The 19,544-nt window shown below is 40.9% G+C and overlaps 1 protein-coding gene across 11 annotated transcripts in view; it reads right to left on the reverse strand.

Annotated features, from left to right (window-relative positions):
* The window catches only part of PPP2R2B (protein phosphatase 2 regulatory subunit Bbeta), a 445,076-nt gene that overhangs the window by 243,492 nt on the left and 182,040 nt on the right, over positions 1-19,544 (reverse strand). For 3 of the 11 annotated variants that reach the window (XM_027605533.1, XM_027605532.2, XM_027605531.2), the window contains exon 2: positions 6,408-6,492. The exons of the other annotated variants lie outside the window; for them this stretch is intronic. In XM_027605533.1, coding sequence (XP_027461334.1) covers positions 6,408-6,444 — 37 coding nt within the window. In that variant the 5' untranslated portion in view covers positions 6,445-6,492. The remainder of the gene's footprint in view (positions 1-6,407; positions 6,493-19,544) is intronic. 11 annotated transcript variants of the gene reach the window in all.

Here is a 19,544-nt window from a genome sequence, read left to right on the forward strand (position 1 = left end):
CAACTCTGTGAAAGGAAAATGACAGCAATACATCTAAGCTACACGAAAAGGATTCAGGCTTCCTTAAAAAGGATTCAAGTGACATAAAATGGTTTGTTTCTCCACAGCAATTTACATTTATTAAAATAGATAATAGGCATAATCGTTGTCAAAATAGAGCTTCCACCCTGTGTAATGTCTTAATATATTCTCCAAGTTCCTGACAAACAGGCACAAAGCCACGGCAGATTAGACTCTAAGTGGAGGATCACTCTAATAGCATAGCAGAAAAACCAATCTCACACTTCTAGGAAGGAAAATAAGACCTGAGAACAGCCTTTGAAGGCGAAGGGTAAAGTACAAAGGGAAAGGTGCTGAAGTGGTGCATCAGCTGGAAGGGGAACTGGGCTCTAATGTGACATTCTGCATTAATGATGCTAATTTATGTCTGGGTAAGTGTGTGTGCATGACACAGAGGAAATTTGAAGAGGTCTATATTATACCACAGTGGAGCTCATCTTCAATCTCTTGGAAGGGTATGTGCTTTACACTGGAACTCCCTCACGTGGGCATATATTATGTAGATTCTGTGTCAGTTTCATATGAACAAATCACTTGTCTCCTTAAATCTACTCTGGAGCATTTCCAATCTGTTCTTTACACTGCAGCCAGAATGATCTTTCTGAAAAACAAATGTGAACACTGCTCCCCATCTTCCCCACATTTAAACATTTTAACACTTCCCTTTATTCCTAGGATAAAAAAATAAGAGAGTCCTCTTCTACCCTCAAGCCTCGGCAAGATGTGGCTTCTGTCTAATGCCAGTCCTGTGGGAACTCAAGCCACATGGGGCATCTTTCACTTGCCTGGACACACATTCTCTGTGCTACTTGGTCATGCCATTCTCTTGCCCTGAATCATGCCTCTTGTTCCTCCTCAACATAGCTAACTCCTACTATGGCTTTAGGATTTAGTCCTCTCACCCCTTCACCAGGGAAGCTTCCCATCTCTGGGTCCAGTAATCTTTTACACACACTTGCAGCACCACAAATTCTGCCTTTACAGTGCCCAGCACAGTTACAATCGTACATTCATCTTCGTTATTCTGGATTAATGTATTAGCCAGAGGGCCTGCTATTCCAAATCCTTGGCACCTACCCCCATGCTTGGCACACAGTGTCCAATAAATAGCTCTCGAATAAACAAATGAAAAACGACTACCCATCTACCCACACTAGTGTCAAGGCTTTCCTGAATGTGAAGGCTCCTCTTTAGATTCTGAAGGTCATTTCACACCAGAAATTTGACAGGTCACCCTTGTGATGAGTACAGAAAATTCACTGCTAGGCTTTAGTAGTTTCCACAAGAACAGGAGGTCCCTTTTATTATGTGGGTTATTAATGCAATGAAATGGAAGTTTACTAATGCATTATAGGCACTATATGGAAGTGCACAAAAGGGGATATGAAAAAACCCGAAAAGGTCAGCCGATTATTTACTAATCCTAATACTTAAGATCATTTTTATCAAGCAATTTTGCTTTATTTCACAATATCCCAAATGGTACGATTGGTCTTCAAACTCTAATCACTGTACCTGAATTTCACTCAACAAATATTTATTGCATATATTTATTACACACCAGTCACTGTGTTAGACCCTGTGATACATGTTGAGCAAGAGACCCAGGGAACTTACTCTAAGGAGAACATAGACAACACAGAGTGATAGTCGTTTCAGCTTAGAGTGTGACTCAGGCTGATAAGGAAAGAAGTCATGTTCTATGTGAGTGAGATCATTTCCACTGTTTCAACATGATCTTAAGCAATCCAAATGCCTCATCAGAGTAACCTGTATCATTATCATTCTGTGATATCAAGTAGATCACAGAATTTTCCACCTGATGAAGGATTAGAGGCTTTTATGTTTTGACTTCACGGTCTCCCATAAGAATTTAAATGTATTTACTCCCCCTGTTTAAATAAATGACTAGGGAAAACACAAGGTATATCTTTTCTAAGGAGTCACTATAATCCCTCAAAACCTCTATTGCCAGTTTTGATGTACCCCAAAGGATCAGAGCGCCTTCTTCGCTAAGACCCATATCTCAATAGAGCATCTGTTTCACGGCAGGAGAGTTTTCATTTGGTTTTAGTGATAAGTAATCCAAGAAGTAGTTAGTAACACAGAAACCCTAAAGACATCTATGGAGAGACAGTAAAGTTCACAAAGACTGAATCAAGACTCTCTTCACAACCACTATAAACCTTAAGACCCAGGACAGTAGTGGCAGCATAACTGGCCCTCGACAGTTCTGGGTTCAATGTTGCTGGATGAACAATGACACTTTGAGAAAATGAGGTGGTCGAAGCATAGGACCATGAAGGAGGGAAAGAAGAAAACTAATATTGAAGTGGTTAGCTAGCTCATCAAGAGGAAAAGCCACAGAGAAAGGACACCAAGAACTGTACCCTTTTTGTCCCCTTTTGACAAAGGCCATAGACTCATCAGTGGTTGGTCAGGAAGCTGGGAGAATCTCAGGAACAGATGAATGGCAGCTCTGAGGGGCCACAGCTCAAGACTAATGCTCCAGCCATTCGTCTTCAAAGGAGGAGAACAATCAGCAGATTGATAAATTCTTCTGTTTACACTCCTGAACAAATAAACTAATTGCATCCTTGTTTTTAACCTACCAAATCAACGCTTGATTACAGGTCATTAGTGACCACAGATACATGAAACTGTTTGCATTTCACTGGTCTACCTGAATTACACAGTCTTGCCTTGCGCACCAGCTCAATCAAGCTTCCAAAGGGAAACCCCGTTATCAGGCTTCAAGCGGGACAAAAAACAAACTGATAATTAGCCTCTGCAATTGAACTGTGATGCAGAAGAATTCATTATTTTGGTTCATTGTTGAACTAGCCATTCCCTTTGTAGGGGAGACATGCTCTTTGGGCCCAAAGAGTATGCAGCCACCTCTATGAACGTTTTCAATTATTCCCAATAACTGCTAATGTTGTATTGGTGAGCAACATGGACCTGCTTATGTGATACTAGGATAGGCAATCCTCAATTCATAACACGGTGGCTGATTAAAGTGCAGATAAGGGCAGAAAGCACATGGGGGATTGTCAGAAATATCAAGGGACAGGAAGAGAGACTATTTGGCAAAAGAAGGCAGGCAAGGTAGGGACTCTATGCCTATATCAATAGCGCATACGTACACACACATCAGCTAGGTAGTCCAGAATTTTAAAAAGTCCAGTTGAGGCTTTGGATTACCCATACTAGAAGCCAAGACTCTTAAAAAGAATTGGATCATTGTCAAGCCTCCATTTCACTTTGTGCTGAGCAGTCATGGAGAGGCAGGGAGTGACTAACAGAGATTAACGATCTCAGAGATATTTGAGGACTTTCTAACACAGCAACTGCCATTTGGGAGCAAATCCCTGGTCTACCTCATCTAACGTTCTGTTGCTTCAAAAAGCGTCCCCTGGGGACTGCCATGTTTGCCTACCAACGTGCTGAGGTCAAAGAATTGGAGGAGGTGCTAACAAGGCAAGGGACGACAGCCCATATATTGCTGAAGCCATTTTTACTTTTTAATCTAGGCTAGCTACTGAGCACATGACCTATGCCTCAGCTCAACATGTGCAATGACAATCTAGAGTTCCACGCAGCTTAAAAAGCTCTTTCAAATGAATTATCCTGCTCATCTTTATTTATATCAGCCCCTGAAAAAGTGAGATTATTAATAACACAGTAATGGTGGAAAATGCAAGCTCTTGAGTCAACTTCTGTTTTTAAGTCCTGGCTTTTCCACTTACTAGCAACGTGACCTTCACCTTACTTAGCTTTCCTCAGCTTCACTTTTCTCGTCTGTAGAACACAGACCATGATGGTACCTACATTCATCAGGTGATCATAAAACTCTAACAGGTAATGAACGAAAGGAAGTGCTTAGCGTACTTCAACATGCTACATAACAAGTGCTCAGTAAGGATTAACTGCTATAGTTTCTCTCTGTCTTCCTCTACCACCACAAACAGCACCCACCGTGGCCACCACCATGAGCACCACCACCATGCTCCACAGGAAGATAAAGAAACTAAGTCTTCCAGACAGACTTTTTCCTAAAGTCCCTGAACTACTCAATGACTCTGGGAGGATGAAGCCATTATCTTCTGACCATCCCAATCTCCCTACCTGGAACACTTTTCAGTCTCCCTCTCCTCATCCTTCGGGTCTCAGCTGAGCCACGTATTTCTCCTCTGAACACTCTCACATCATCTCGCAGCCCCCTGTACATCCCCGTCACAGAATTTCTCATCCTGCAGGGTCATTACTTGTGGTCCTGTGTCCCCTCCTGGTCCAGGAGTGCCTCAAGGGAAGGCATCAGCTGTGTGTATCACACCTCTGCATTCCAGGGCAGATCATAGCACCAGGCACACGAGTGTGGAATAAATACTTAGTAAATGGAAGGCTGATGGCAGACTCCTTTCACACCACCCTGCTGCTACATGGAACAGTACGATTTCTCGTTGGAGCACTGTTTGGGAAGTCAGAGACAATCATACGTGGTTTTTTGCCTTACACTGCTATTAAATAATCTTAGATGAAAACTCAAGGCAATCTTAACTGAATTTTAATGGATTCCATTTCCAAAGCAAGCGGCTTAACTTGAGAAAATAATGCCTTGAAGTGAGGCTTACACTACGTTAACAGACATTCACTCATTTTATACCTCACACTCAATCACAGAGCTATGCACAATGCTTACATAGTTACCAATCCCTCAGCATTTTTGAAAAGGGCACCGTCTTTGTACTTGGAAAGGATTTTTCAGAAACAGTTGGACTTGAGGTGCAGTGAAAAGCATTCTTCCTCCCAACAAGCTCTTAAAATTCTGACTCTGAACTCTTTCCCACTTGCCGCTTTTGCGCTTTTGGAAATTTCGAGGCTGACATGACACAGGTCAGAAAAACATGACCAAATAACACAGTATTCCAATCCCTTCCGTCCCCTCCCTCTTGGAGGAGGCAAGGAGGGAGTGAAGGCTGCTCCGGGGAAACCCATTTGAAGTCTATCTAGTCTTATCTCATTAAAGCAGCAACGAAGGCCCAACCAAATGAAACTCGGACTCCCCAATCAAAACCACATTAGAACACCCTGAAAAGGTTACCTGGCTGGTAGGAATGAAAGAAAGGTACACTGAAATTACAACAGATGTAAACTCTTCATTAAAATAGGTCAGACAGAAAAACGTGGAATTTTTCTATAGCAAGGAAAGAGCTAGACTCTACCTCCCAACACAAACACCCCAAGGTATTTTTTGAAAACAAAGCCTACTCTTTTCTTATATAAAGAAGCACATTAGGGAATATAGCCCGTGTGGCATCTATACAAATGTATAAAGCTAAGGCTGCATAATTCCCTTGGGACACCAAAGCCTGACTCACCCATATCCATTAGCTGATGGAGAATATACAGACACATATATCCATATGTATAAATACACACATCTGCTCTTTGTTTCTTCTCCCTTTAAGTCTTTGACCACATTTTTCATTTTATTTTCCTAGAGTAAGTCTTTATCTGGAAACTCTCCTTTCCCCATACCTTTCCTTAGAAGAAACTCTTCTGCAGGTCTTACTCTTCGACTGGACTCAGGGTTTCTATCTATCTCTGTTACAAACTCCACCGCAGAGGAGAATTCTCTGATGATTCTTTCTCTCAAATAAAAATTAGAGTTCCTTTGAATCAGATTTCATTGCCGAGGGCCCCAAAACACAGCCATGTGTGGAGGCTGCAAAGTTCAACAGTCTCACCCCATAGTTTGAAGGAAGGAATAAATCAAAGCTAGCAGAAGCCTTCACGCTACTTCATCCCGATCAGGTGGGATGGCTCCGTGGTCATACTAACAGAGCCTCCAAGCGTTTAATATAGGTTAGAAGTTACCGTTTTTCCTACGCGGTAATTTCCCGATTTCCTTCCTAATTCAAAATTACCATTTAGCAAAGACTTCATTCTTCGTTGTACATAGTAAGAAGCCCTGTCTCTTTCTTCACCTCCTGGCCCAATGCTTTCTGTTAGAGCAGTGAATCCATCTGTCTGATTCTCTAGCCTAGTCTGCATACATTGCCAGCATCTATACAGTCGGGTCTAGTCTTACAGAGCCTCACCTCTTTCCTGGTTAACTTTATAACCAGTCATCATTACTTGTTTCTGCTGTGTAGCAACACATTTCATCAAAACATGTTCTGAAAACAGTAAGTCAAACAGTGCTTATTATCTACACTTTCATTTTAAAACGTGAGGTAATTGATCTGCGTCCCCCAGAGCAACTTTTAAGCAATTGGAACTATTCAACACTTCCATATTGCTATTTTATTAAAAATAGTAGGTATAAATAATAATACTAATACCTTTATTTCCATAGGTGCTTTCATCTGGATAATTCATGCTTCATTATTGTGCCACTATTCTCTGTCTTGGCTTCTCCCTTGGCTCCTGTGACAAACATGGGGTTCAGATCCAGACTCCAGGAGGTAGTGATGCTTCAATTTTTGGTAACATACAGGTGCATTACACATGCTCTAAGTCCCCCACCCCCCCAATAGCCTCTTTGTGTGAGGTTGCTCTTGGTCTGTCAAAATCCAGGCTGATACGGTAGGTAATACAGCCAACTCTAGAAAACTTCTCTGTGCTTCGGCCTCCTCAACTGTTAGTGGGCTGCCTTCAGATTCTGGAGAGCAGGGGTTCTCAAAGTGTCGCTTCCAACCAGCAGCAGTGCCTCCACCCAGGACTCCACTAGAAAGCAAACTTCTGGGCTCTTTCCCAGTCCTATTTAATTAGAATCACTGGGAGGAGCCTAGCAATTTATATTTAACAAACACTTCAGGTGGTTCTAATAAACATTAAGTTTGAAAACAACGGCCAGAAAACGTGCGAGGAGTTTTGAGGAGGCTGGGGGCTGTTAGGGGAATGACCTCCACGTAGTTAAAGAGGGATCATGAAAGCAAGGATACAAAGCTTTTGAGGTAAGGCTTCACAGTGGAGAGCTAGCAGCAACGGGTAAAAACACAGATGGCTCTGGTATGCAGAACTTTTAAGCAACTGGAAGTATTCTGAAACAGGAATGTGTTATTTCACCGATTATAAGAGGCTCCCTTTCTCTCAGTGTCCAGAGGTATTAGGATTATACTCTGGGAGAATCTATGAATAAGGCAATACAAGAAGTACTAAAAATAAAGCTACAATATTAAGAAAAACAACAAAATTAAGCCTTAATAAGAAGCTTCAACATACCACTAATATAGAGAGGTTTATAATTTATTTATTATCATTAATTTTTTAATATCTCAAAGCTATTACCTTTAAAAACTATCCTACTAATGCTATATAGAGTAGGTAATGGATTTTCATATCCTAATGTTTTGTTTCATATTCAGAAAAGGGCAGCAGTTGGCGTAGACTCTCACAAGATTCCATATATTATATGAGATATTTATTATTTAAAAGAGATGAATTACCACCATCCAGAACTGATACTCGATCAAATGTTAAGGTTAGGGTGTTAATTTCTCCTCTGTTTTGTAATGAAAACAACCATCTTTTGACAGTAACGATTTTGTTGTAGGACACAGATAAATGAACTAATATTAATGAAAATACAACCAAACATTACGTAGCATCTACTACATACTCGATACTGAGTACACATCACATCACACACACTGTCGTATTTAATACTCATGGCAACCTTAGAAATTCAGCTTTGTTACCTGTATTTTATAGAGGAGGCACCTGTGCTGAGCAAAGTTAAAGGATTTGCCCAAAGTCACAGAGCTAGCAAGTGGTGGAGCCGGAATACAAACATGGGGGTCTCCAGAGTCAGTGTTCTCAACCCACTAAGTTTATTTTTCAGTATAATCCTGAATTCTAGGGATTTGGAGGGCAGAGAGAATGTATGGCCTGGTGCAAATAATACTTATGACCAGTTAGGGCTTCTAGAAATACTAAAGAGAACCAAACAACCACTTACTGATGTTTAATCTATGTCAGGTACTGAACTAACCACTGTACAACTATTTCATTTAACAACCATAGAAGGTAGCTACTAGTATTATCCTGATTTTATATATGAGCAATTATGGTTAGATGATTTAAGTAATAAGCCCATCTTCTTCATAAAGAATTCACTGCTCACGTATTTAAATGGAAATGAAGCAAAAGAAGTAAATAGCATGTAAGAATCACTCAGTAAATGTAGTTTCACTACACTTATATTATGTTTCCAGGGGGGGAAAAATGGTGTTAGTGATGATTCATCCATTCTTTCTCATCTACTTTCTTGCTTGCTTTAAATGGCAGATACTTGTGAGTTAGATATTTGGGTGCCATATGCTGTCATGAAACAGAACTAAGTCTACTGCCTTCTCCACATTTTCATATGCGTCAAACTTTAGCTCTCTGAGGCTTGCACCAAAGACAGTGGCCAGGAGTGTGGCCTCAAGACCCTTCCATTTGGAATAGTAACAGTAAATGACCTTAGAAATGAGACATACCCCACACCTAATGCCCAAGAAAGGGCTATGACATGCCAAGTTGCTCCACCCAAAGAACCTTGTGTTAAGGATGTAGGTGGCCAATGTCTCTCAGAGAGAGTCAGCAAAAATGAACGCTTTTTCCAAAGACTGCAAAATTTCATCCAGTTGGGAGTTCAGTGAAAGTTGATTTCATTTTTTAACATCATGGGAAGAGCTCTGTTTTAGGGATCAGATCTCTGCACCTCTGTCTTGTCTCCACCACAAACCAGCTATGTGATCATAGGCAAATTGATTAACGCTATTAGATTTTAGTTTTCACATTGAGGAAATAAGAAATAAACTTATTCTCCAATTTTTTTGTGCACAGTAGGTAAGAGCTGTGAAAATACTTTGTAGAAATATAAAGCCCCTTCACAAGTTTCATAGAGCATTACTATCTTATGTAACTCTTTCCTTGCCTAAAATTTGACTATAACCTATCAACCTGGTTAAACCAAGTTGGTTCACCCACAGACTAATTTAAAAGACAAGAGGAAGAGGGACCATTTAAACTTGATAGTTATCAGCTGTACCAAAGATACCTGTGGGACTGTTTGTTCAGTTGTTGTGATGGTTGAGAGGGATTCATTTCCAATGGCCTTACTTCCTTGTAAGCTTGGTAAATCCTCAGATCAGGGAACATCAGTATGAAATAGCCTGAGAAACCTTTCCATGCAAGCCAAAAGGATTATCACCAAACTACTATGTCACTAAACAGGACACAGACACTCTCAGTAGCTCAAAGGGAGGCTCAGTAGATTGTGCCAAAGACGCCTTTGGGCTCCTATTCAGATTTCAAGATGCCAACTTACTCTCCCTTGCATGTCTACATGAGAGAGTAGAATTTGGTCTCTATGTAGATTAGTTGGGACAGCAGTGAAAGGGGATAGTGTGAAGGACATTTTTATGCAAGGAGAACAAAAAAGAAATTCCATCTGGAGTTAAGTGTGGAGAGATGAATCAAAGACAGTTATGTAGCACTATTGACTATTTTTACAGTCTTAGTGGGAGGATTCAAACTAGACACTCCAGAGCAAAGAGACAAAAAATCAAGGAAACAACTTCCTTGGTGCTTTTACATTTATCTTGGACTATGGTTTCCTTGAAGTTATCTGAAAGATTAAAATGGCTTTGTGATGTGACACCATCATACTACTTGTCCTATTACAGTTCTTTTCTTAAAATATTTTGTCAACACAAATGGGTAAAACTAAGGATTACAAGTATACATTTTCCTTGGACCTGTACCTGGAAAGGCACATTCCTTCCTTCAAGTCACTAGTGTGGGACCATGAAGCTGATTGTTTGATTTATCGCTCCAACTCTGGCTCTAGATTACCTTACCAAATTCACTTTCAGGACACCAAAAACAGAGGGAGTAGAGGTTGCTTAGATGAGGATCTATGGCTGGGAAGGAAATTGAAGCTTCTCAGACATAAAACATGCCATACTCTCCAAAACCAAGGTCATTGCATGGGTGGAAGTTGTTATTTTCAGGCCTACGTTTCTCTGCTAAAACATACCTATGTTCCGTCACTAGCAGCCCCATTGCAATACACTACACTTGACCAACTGCCCCCATATGCAGACCTCTCCAGTAGGTCTGGTTGTCAGAAACCCACTGATTAAACATTTAAAGACTGGCTTTGGCAAAACATGCCAAAAATTCCTTCAGGGTAATTAAAACCACCTTCTGTGTCAATAAACACAGACTGTGAGATCCTTCGTGTGCAGAGGGGCTGGCTCTGACCCTCAGGCTCCAGGACATTTTTTCTTAGATGGCTTTCCATCATTGCAATGGATTTTAACTGACTCACCCAGACCCCTTCCTAGCCCCCTTATGAAGTGATTGGCTGAGGTCAGAGATACCACCTACCTTTACTGTTGCAGCCCAGACACAGGACCAAAGTGGCTCTGAACCTAAGGGCCGAGCTCATTGCCAAAGCCCCTTCACACAGACCTACAGGTAAGAGAACTCGAATGGAATTATTGTTACAGAATTTGACAGTTAAGAGTCTTCACATATCACTACTCTTCCAGGGTTCTCACTGATTTTCATCTGAAGAATGATTAATGTGACTTCAAAGGAAAAGGAAGAACTCAGGTGGATATTTACTACGCTGATATCCACAGACTTTTTCTTTGCACGTAGTAGGCATTCCACGAATTGTTTTTCACCATAATGACAGCTTTATTGTTCCTGTTACATAAACAATGTTTATACTTATTGAAAACTGTCAGACATTAGAAAATAAAAATAGTAAGAATTAAAATTTAATCAGCCTGACATAGCCATCATTAATATTCTACTAGCCATTCTTTCCTTGGAATTCCTTGGAATTACAGGACAGGAATCATATGTACCCTCCTTCTATCATGGGTGTGGCTACCTTTAATTTTTAATAGTCTTTTTTATACTGATTTCTCTCCTCCCCACACACCCAATGGTAATAAACTTTTATATATTTTTTCATACTTGTATCATCATATACCAATTTATAAAGCATGAGTGAGGTTTCAGTTGCTCAACTGATACTTGCTGAAGGGTTAAAGAGTAAAATAAAAAAACAAACACAGAAACAAATGAGTGACAGAATAATAGGCTATGCTCTTAATTAGTTGGTACAATTTCCAAGTGATGGCAAAAATCATATAGCACATCTTTAAACTCCAGTGGGGGTAGGAGAACCTAGCTTAGACATGTCTGGGTGGAGTTGTAAGTTAAACGCCCGAGTAAAGAATATGTACCTGGCTGCTGCCCTAACTACAGAGACTTTACAAATCTACTCTCCAACTCAAATCAAGTTCAAAACCACTTACAAAGCGCCCATGTGCCAAGCACCACACTGTCCTCTGTAGGATAAAACAAGGAGGTAAAGGTGTGATGACTGTCTTCCAGGAGTTTCTTTCTAGCGGGGGAAACAATGCTCAGGCTCCCCTCTTTCTGGCAGGCTATCTGAACTTGGACTTTGGTGTCCACATTCATGAAATGGGGATAATACCTATATGTCACAGCACTGTTGTTATGATTAAAACACTCAAGGAACTGAGAAAAAATTTCATGGGAAAATGCAGATTCAAGGCAGGACAGGTAGGTACCAGGAAAGGGGAAATTGTACGTACAGAAGCAGGAAGCAGGGATGGTGTGGAGTACTGAGGACCCAGTGCAAGGCCACATGGTTGACTTAGATGTCAGTTAGGAGAGACTCAGAGAGATGAGAGGACAGGCAGGAAGCAGTAAGGTTTACAAGCACAGGACAAAATGGTCAACAGCCCAGTCTTCTTGAAGGGTCAAACACAAGTAGGAAAATATTTTTTGCCTTTTCAGCATGTGCCAATGTCTAGATCAAGGCCATTCAAATGAGTGACTCAAAGGCAACCTACTTGTCAAGTAACTGGAGAAAGAAAAAACCTGGCCCACATAACAGGCTTAAATCCAAGTTTTTGAGACTTATAGGAAAAATTCTGATCAGAAAATTTCCATCTCAAATTGTGCTGAGGAATCTTAGGGACTGAGTAAGCATGTTGGCAACAGAAGCACAATATCATAATCAGACTGCTTTTACTTTTGCTTTTTTGTTTTGTTTTGTTTTTCACCACTGTGCACAGAGTTCTTCAGGTCCCCAGGGAGACCTTAGCAAGTCTTTGATCTCTGACCCTGTAAGGGGTCAGAGAACCTAGAGGGAAACACACCTTATTCACAAATGGAACTGCGTGAAAAACATTCTCCCTACGTCCTATCAAGTGACCAGAGGGCTCTGACTTTCATAGCATAGAATGTTAGTTTCAGCCAGCCTAATCCTACAGAACTGGGATGGGATTAAGTATTGGTCACTCCAAGAGATGTCAGTTGGAAGCACTGAACTGTCCCAGACTTTTCTGTTAGCTTAGGGTTCCAGAGTAGCTCTTCTCCCCTCTGTTGTATTTCTTTTTGTCTAAACTAGTACCAGTGAAGACTTCCTGGAAGCATGTTCCCATGGATCTGTGCTGTCCTAATCAATACTCACTCTCTTGCCCCATCGTACCTGCCCTGGCTTCCCAGACATAAGAGAAAGGAGATGAGAGGTCGATTTTAATATTACGATCCCAAGTTGTTATTTAAATTGATGTTTCTAGAAGACGTTTTCATACTTTTAATCCTCTGAGGAAGCAACTGGTCTCCTACTGACCACCACAAATCTTTGTCCATTCAAATGACCATCCATCCACCCAGCCCATCAGCCAGCCAGTCAGCCAGCCAGCCAGCCAGCTATCCTTTACATTTTATCTGCCTGACTCTTAGGTCACAACCTATGTATCAATTTTTTTAAACGTCATAAAAATTTTAAATTAAAAAAAAAGTCTCAACTTTGTATTCTTACTTCACAGGAAGGAAAATGCCCCAAATACTCAAGGAAAATGGATTGAGACTTCAACTCCTACCTATAATCCCCAGTGACTGCTGAAATGCAGACAGCCCATTCATTTTGAAAAGGGACCAAAATCACTCACTAAAAATACAATCCCACTGGGTGTTTCTAAGATTTATACTTTTCAATTCCATCAAATCGTGCACTCAATTTTTGGAGGAGTACTAGAGATGTCTGTAAGCCTTAGGTCAATGATAGGTAAAGTTTAGTTTCCTCAGATTTATCTGGGTTCAAATTGCATTCAACCACACATAGTATTAATAGGAAAAAAAAGGAACACATCTTTCAGAAATGTCCAATATGAACCCCAGAAGAGGCCTAGCTCATTAAACAACCATACTGGTTGTCGTTGTGGGTCAATCATTCTTTGAAGTCACCTACTTATCAGTCTGAGGAAAATTAACATTTCTGGGTCACCAGGTTCCATATACTTATCTACAACCGATGCCCTGGAACCATGAAAGTCATTTTATTTAATATAGGTGGGCAACTAAATCCCAGAGAATGAGCGACTCACCCATGTATTTAATGGCAGAGGCTGAGAATTGTGCTTGCCTCCCCTTTCAGACTGGGTAGAAGTACGTGGGCTTTGGGGAAGGAAAAGGGCAAAGGAACATATTAAGGTTCAGTGGTTATACCTTGATGAATTTATTTCTAATCTTCACCTGCAAAAATTCTCTCTAAAAATCTGTGACAATGTGAGATAGAGGAAAAAGACCAGGCAACGGTGGGAAAGGGCCACAGCAACTGCAAAGGTCTTCCTTGGTACAGCTTTTTCTAGAAAATATATTAATTATTATCTAGAAACTCATTTGTATCTAGAAACTTAATTATTTATACCATTTAACCCAGCAAACTTGACTTTAGAAACCTGTTCTAAAAAAAAATAACTAGAGAGGATTTAGAGTCATGCAATTATTTATCAGTTATTATAGCAACATACTGGAAATAATTTAACTTCCAGCATTAGATGAATGGCAAAATTGTGGTTGAACTATGTTACAGAAGAATGTTCACAATTTTATTTAGAACCAAAACAAACAAAACAACAATAGATATGATACCATTTTACATATAATTCCAGTATTATCCACTCCTTTCTCTTTTCTCTTATACACACATATGTGGTGGGCTGCATGTGCACACGTGCGCACATGCACACACATGCACACACACACTCACACACTCACACACACACAGCCTGGAAGAAAATGCATTGAAAATATTTGTAATGATTATGTCTGGGGCTAGAGGTAAATTCGATTTTCTTTTTTACACTTTTCTTTTTAGTCCAAGTTTTCATCAGTGGACATATATTTTGTCCTCATAGGTTCTTTTCTTTTTCTACATACTAAGATTTATATCACACTCTTATGTTTGTGTTTATTTCATGCACATGTATGTCTTCCCAATAGAATGCAAGTTCTATGAGGCCAGAGTCTTTGTTTTGATTTTTTATCGTTTGCCTGTTTTTTTTAGCATGGTGCCTAGTATATAATAAATATTTTTAAATGTGTATGGAGTGAACATTTGGGGGACACTACTAAGGGAGGTGTGCTTATGTGCAGGGATTCTAATGGCCTTTTATGTGTCTAGTCTCTAGCTCATTTGATCAAACAGCATGCCATTTTCCTTGCATACTTTTGCCTCCTAACATCACAAAAAATCCCCCTCTCCATGAAGACAGCCTTTGCCACTCCTCGTCACCTATCAGAATCCCACTAAGACCCAACTTTGACCATAAGCCATTCCTGTTTGGAAAAGCTTCTCTGTAGCACTTAACTGCAACCACTCACTTGGAAGGCCAACGTCTTTTGAACTTCTGTTGGGTTCCAAACATTTTTTTAGAATGGGAGGGTCAGCAAACTACCATCCAAGGGCCAGCACTTGATTTTGTAAATAGAGTTTCGCTAGAATAATACAGCCATGCCCACATGCAGCAATGGCAGAGTTCAGTAGCTGGGACAAAGACTGTATGGTCAGCAAAACCCAAAGTGTTGAGTACCTGACTCTTTATAGGCAAATTTACCAACTCCTGTTCTAGAATATCTATAGTTGTGCAAAGTGGAGATACCAAATTATTATCCTATTAGATAGTTATTCTAACCTAAAGCTTATGTCTGAGAGTTTTGTTAAAAACAACAGCAACAAAACCCAAACCAGGCACTGTGCTAGGACATGGCTATTGGACAATGGTGAATAAGACCTAAAAGTCTCATCTAATTAAGCTTTAACTGTACATACTTCTGAGGTTTGCTGTGAGGATTAAATGAAACACATACATGTGCACATATCTGGATCATATACACATCAATATAGGGCACAATATATACATGCATGTATAATATGTGGTACATCATACAAAATATACAGAGTACAGAGAACAGTACTCAATTCCTGGTACACTGCCAGCACTCAGTACATGGTGGCTCTTCCTCCTCACCAGAGATAAAATGGAAGCTCTTTTTCTTTCTTTTAAAGATTTATTTATTTATTTATTTATTTATTTATTTATTTATTTATTTATTTAAAGAGAGAGAGCTCGAGCGGGGGAAGGGACGGAGGGAGGGAATCTTAAGCAGACTGTGCACTGAGTGTGGAGCCCGACGTGGGGGCTCAATCTCACAACCCTGAGATCATGACCTCAGAGTGGGACGCCCAACCCACTGAGCCACCCAGGGGCTCCATGGAACCTCTTGTAACAGATTTCTAAGAAGCAGACTCATTGGTTGGAAAAATGCCTTCTGTTGCCTCTGTAAAATGGGCCTACAGCATTATCTCTACTCACAGCTTATTTAGTAGGCTCATCTCTGGGACAGAGGCACACTCCTGCTTCTTCTGGCTGAGACGCAGGTTTACTACAAGGCAGTTCTGTTTTGTCCCTTATCTCTTGATGCCAGTTATACTTGTTAGTTAATCAAGTATCACAGAAGGTGATGAAAAGAGTGGTGTGGAAAGTTAGAAAGGGATTATTTCATATGAAAACTAAGTCGGATGCTTCAAAAGATGACAAAGAGTTGTCAGATTAAATGTGGGAGAGATAAAAGATCAGGGACAGTCGTAAAAAATCTAGAAGGATCTGTGGTAAGTTTGCTTCTCACCTGTTTATACTGTCATTCAACCTCAAGGAAACCAAACTTGGACATGGTTTTTTTTTTGTTTTGGGGTGTGGTTTGTACAAGAAAAATAAAAGCCCCAGTCAGCAAACTCATGCAAAGACGAAGCCTTGATTCTTAACAGACTCTTCATCAAAATTAGGCAGTGTTATTTAAAATAGTATTTAAACTGTTTTTTTTTCTGCCTTAATTTTTCCAGTTGACCATCAACCATGGGTCCCAAAAGCATAGAGTGAGAGAGGCATTCTTTTGAATGTATTTCTCACATATGAATAATAGCATGCTAGCAGGGGCATGGTGCTTCAACCCCTGCCATATCTTCTCAGTAGAAGAAATCATCAGAGACAGAGTGATCTGTCCAAGGCCGTAGAGATGCTTCCAGAGCCATGCAGGGCCCGATTCCACCACTTCAGCTACCTGACGTAACAAGAGAGGCAAATGCAGCATGGACTCTCAAAGCCTGGCTTGAAGAGGGTGAAGTATATTTTGAGCAGGACAGAGTATCATCTGCTCAAATCCAACAGGAACTGTTACTCCATTCACCTTATTCCCCAGCACAACCAGCACAGCAGCTGGCCACAGATCCGGTAAGTTTTGTTTGACGTGATGAATCTTCTTTCCTAGAATAGTGCAAGAAACTGGAGCCTTCTTGATCTCGGAAAGAACAGGTTCACATGGGATTCATAAGCCCCTCCAAGGAGCGTTCAACAGCAGGGGAGACATTTTATTGTGCCTGTCAGATCGTGTCACTGAGAGCCCAGCCTCGCCGATTGGCACTTGCTCTTCGCTGTCAGCACGGCAAGATGAGCAGCACCCTGCTCACCAGATGGTTATTTGTTCCATCAGCCACCTTTGCTGCATCCCTGATTCACTCCAGCCCAGGACAGTCTCCAGCATTCATGTTGCAAGGCAGCTCCTGCCAACAACTTTGCCAAATGGCTCCTCTCAAAGTCATGGGCCGCCCAGACAGACTGGCTCCTCCATCTGCAGAAGCTTTTGGCAAAGAGATGCTTCCCTTTCTGGCTCCACCTCTTGGCTACATGAGAGACTTCTTGCCAGAAGGATGATCTGACCCATCAGCTCTTACAGCCAAGCCTGGAGTTGTGGGGCCATTTAAAGCCAACGCCTATGTCCCCCACGCTCACCTATGAGCACAAGGTCACAACAGACTAAAGAGGTCTAAATGACACACAGCATCAAATAGAGACATAGTGCATCACAGAAACCCAGAGCCAGAAAAATCTAAGAGAGCAGGCCACCCCTCCCCCATCTTCAGCCTCATTTTAGGAGATTAAGAAACAGAAGCCCACAGAGTAAAAGTAACTAATTATGATTGTGGGATTGGGAATAACACCCAGGTCTTTGGATGTGCATTCTACATCACTGCACACAACGCTCCACCCCTTCTAATGTTCCCTCTGCTCATTTTTAAAATCTTGATAAAAACTGGATCTTTTGTATTGGCATTGATTCAAAATTCAAAATTTCTGTAGGAAAATGAATCACCCTTTCCCCGTGTCAACATCATGACTTCTGTTTTAAAAGGTGTGTTCATATACTACACTGACAGTCCTGGAAGTGACTTCCGTTCTGCCACTTCCTAGTGGGTGACCTTGGACAAGTCATCATCTCATTCTGCTTCAACTTTTCACTTCAAGGGGGGTAAGGACAATATCAACCTCTGGAGTTCCGAGGACTAAATAAGAAAAATACTTTAAAACTCAAAGTTTGTTCCTGGCACATAGCAAGCCTTCCACAACTACTACCAATCAACCTTATCCTTTATTAACACTCAAATCTAAAACAGTTATAGAATATACAGTGCTATGCACATAGAAGTAGATATGCCAAGTGTTCTCATATTCTATGCTAGGAAATGCAAGTTCACACAGTTACAGGACTTATCCAAGGTTTATTAGGGAAGAAAGGAAGAACCAGAAAGTCCTTCTTGCCTCTTTGTGGAGAAATAGGAACCAGTATCTTGGCTTTAAAGATGGTAAAATCAGGAAGGAGAACCTTTGAACACAAATGATGGATGGATGGATGGATGGATGGATAGACAGACAGATACATAGATAGAATGATAGATAGATAGATAGTCACCACAGCATTGTATGTAATATAAAATAACTTTCTTCCCTCCACAAGGGAACTACTTAATAAACTATGATACAGTCATACCACAGGGCACTATGCAGCCATTACAAAGAACAAGGCAGCTGTAGGTGTCCTGACATGGAAAGATCTTTCGAGATCACTGAGTGGGAGAAAAAACAAAGTGCAAACAGAACAAGCAGTGTACGTTCACTTATGCAAATAATCCCTCCCACAATACAGATGTGTACATGTATATTTAAATGTACGAAAATACATCCAAAGGTGGCCATGAGGAAGCACAGTCGACTAATGACAGTGCTAACTCTGGGCAGGGAAGTGGGATGGGTGTGGGGATAGAGGGTGATTCATGCTTTGCTTTGTCTGCTGCTTTTTTTTTTTTTAAGATTTCTTTCTTTCTTTCTTTCTTTTTTAAGTAATCTCTACACCCAACATGGGGCTCAGACTTACAACCCTGAGATCAAGAGTCACGTGCTCTACTGACTGAGCCAGCCAGGTGCCCCTGCTTTGTCAACTTCAGTAATGCTTGAATCATTTCAAGTAAGAAGACACTTATGTATTATTTGCTTGATTAATATAAAGACATAGACAGAGGAGAATGTCAATGGCAGGAATACAACTACTGTGAACCAACCGACCTCCTAACTTGGGTGTTCCTGGCCCCAACTTGACTTCTGCAAAGTTAAATGAGCAATGTTACTTTCCTCAAGTTTCTTATACAGCTCTCCTCTTTGGTACAACACCTTTTGATGATATTTTGTACTTAAGGATCCAAGCTTTGTCTTTCAGGCCACCTGGGAATGCTCAGCACCTTGCTGCAGTATTCTCCATGAGAGCCATTTGCAGCTTGTCTACCCTCTGCCCCCTTGTGTATCTGTTGAGCTCATCAGAGATGAGCCCCCTACATCAAGTGGAGGAGGTTACCTGCAATTCTGGGACTCGTTCAGGTTCACTACCTAGTGGATTCACAAAAGTGGAGTCGGCAATGCACTTGGAGGAGGAGGCTGCCAGTCGCCCTGCATCAAGCTCAGCACAGGTAAGGTACTCTCTGGCACATTCCTTCTAGCAGAACTTCCCTTTCTTGGGTTAAAATCCTGTCCTTCGGGGATCCCTCCAGACCCTGAGATCCCATGCATTTTTTTGTTTCTTACCCACAGAGTCCCCTTCATTTCTCTACATTTGCTGGAAGCAATCAGGTCTCTTCTAAAGCAAAGAACTGAGAGTCTGACAAACGCCCTCTACACACCTATCACTTTCCATTCATGACCCCTTCTCCAAAATTAGTACTAATTGGTTTTCTGTGGATTTCACACATGTAGATCCTACCATCATCA

This window comes from Zalophus californianus, chromosome 5 (assembly GCF_009762305.2).
Source record: "Zalophus californianus isolate mZalCal1 chromosome 5, mZalCal1.pri.v2, whole genome shotgun sequence".
In the NCBI taxonomy this organism is placed as follows: domain Eukaryota; kingdom Metazoa; phylum Chordata; class Mammalia; order Carnivora; family Otariidae; genus Zalophus; species Zalophus californianus.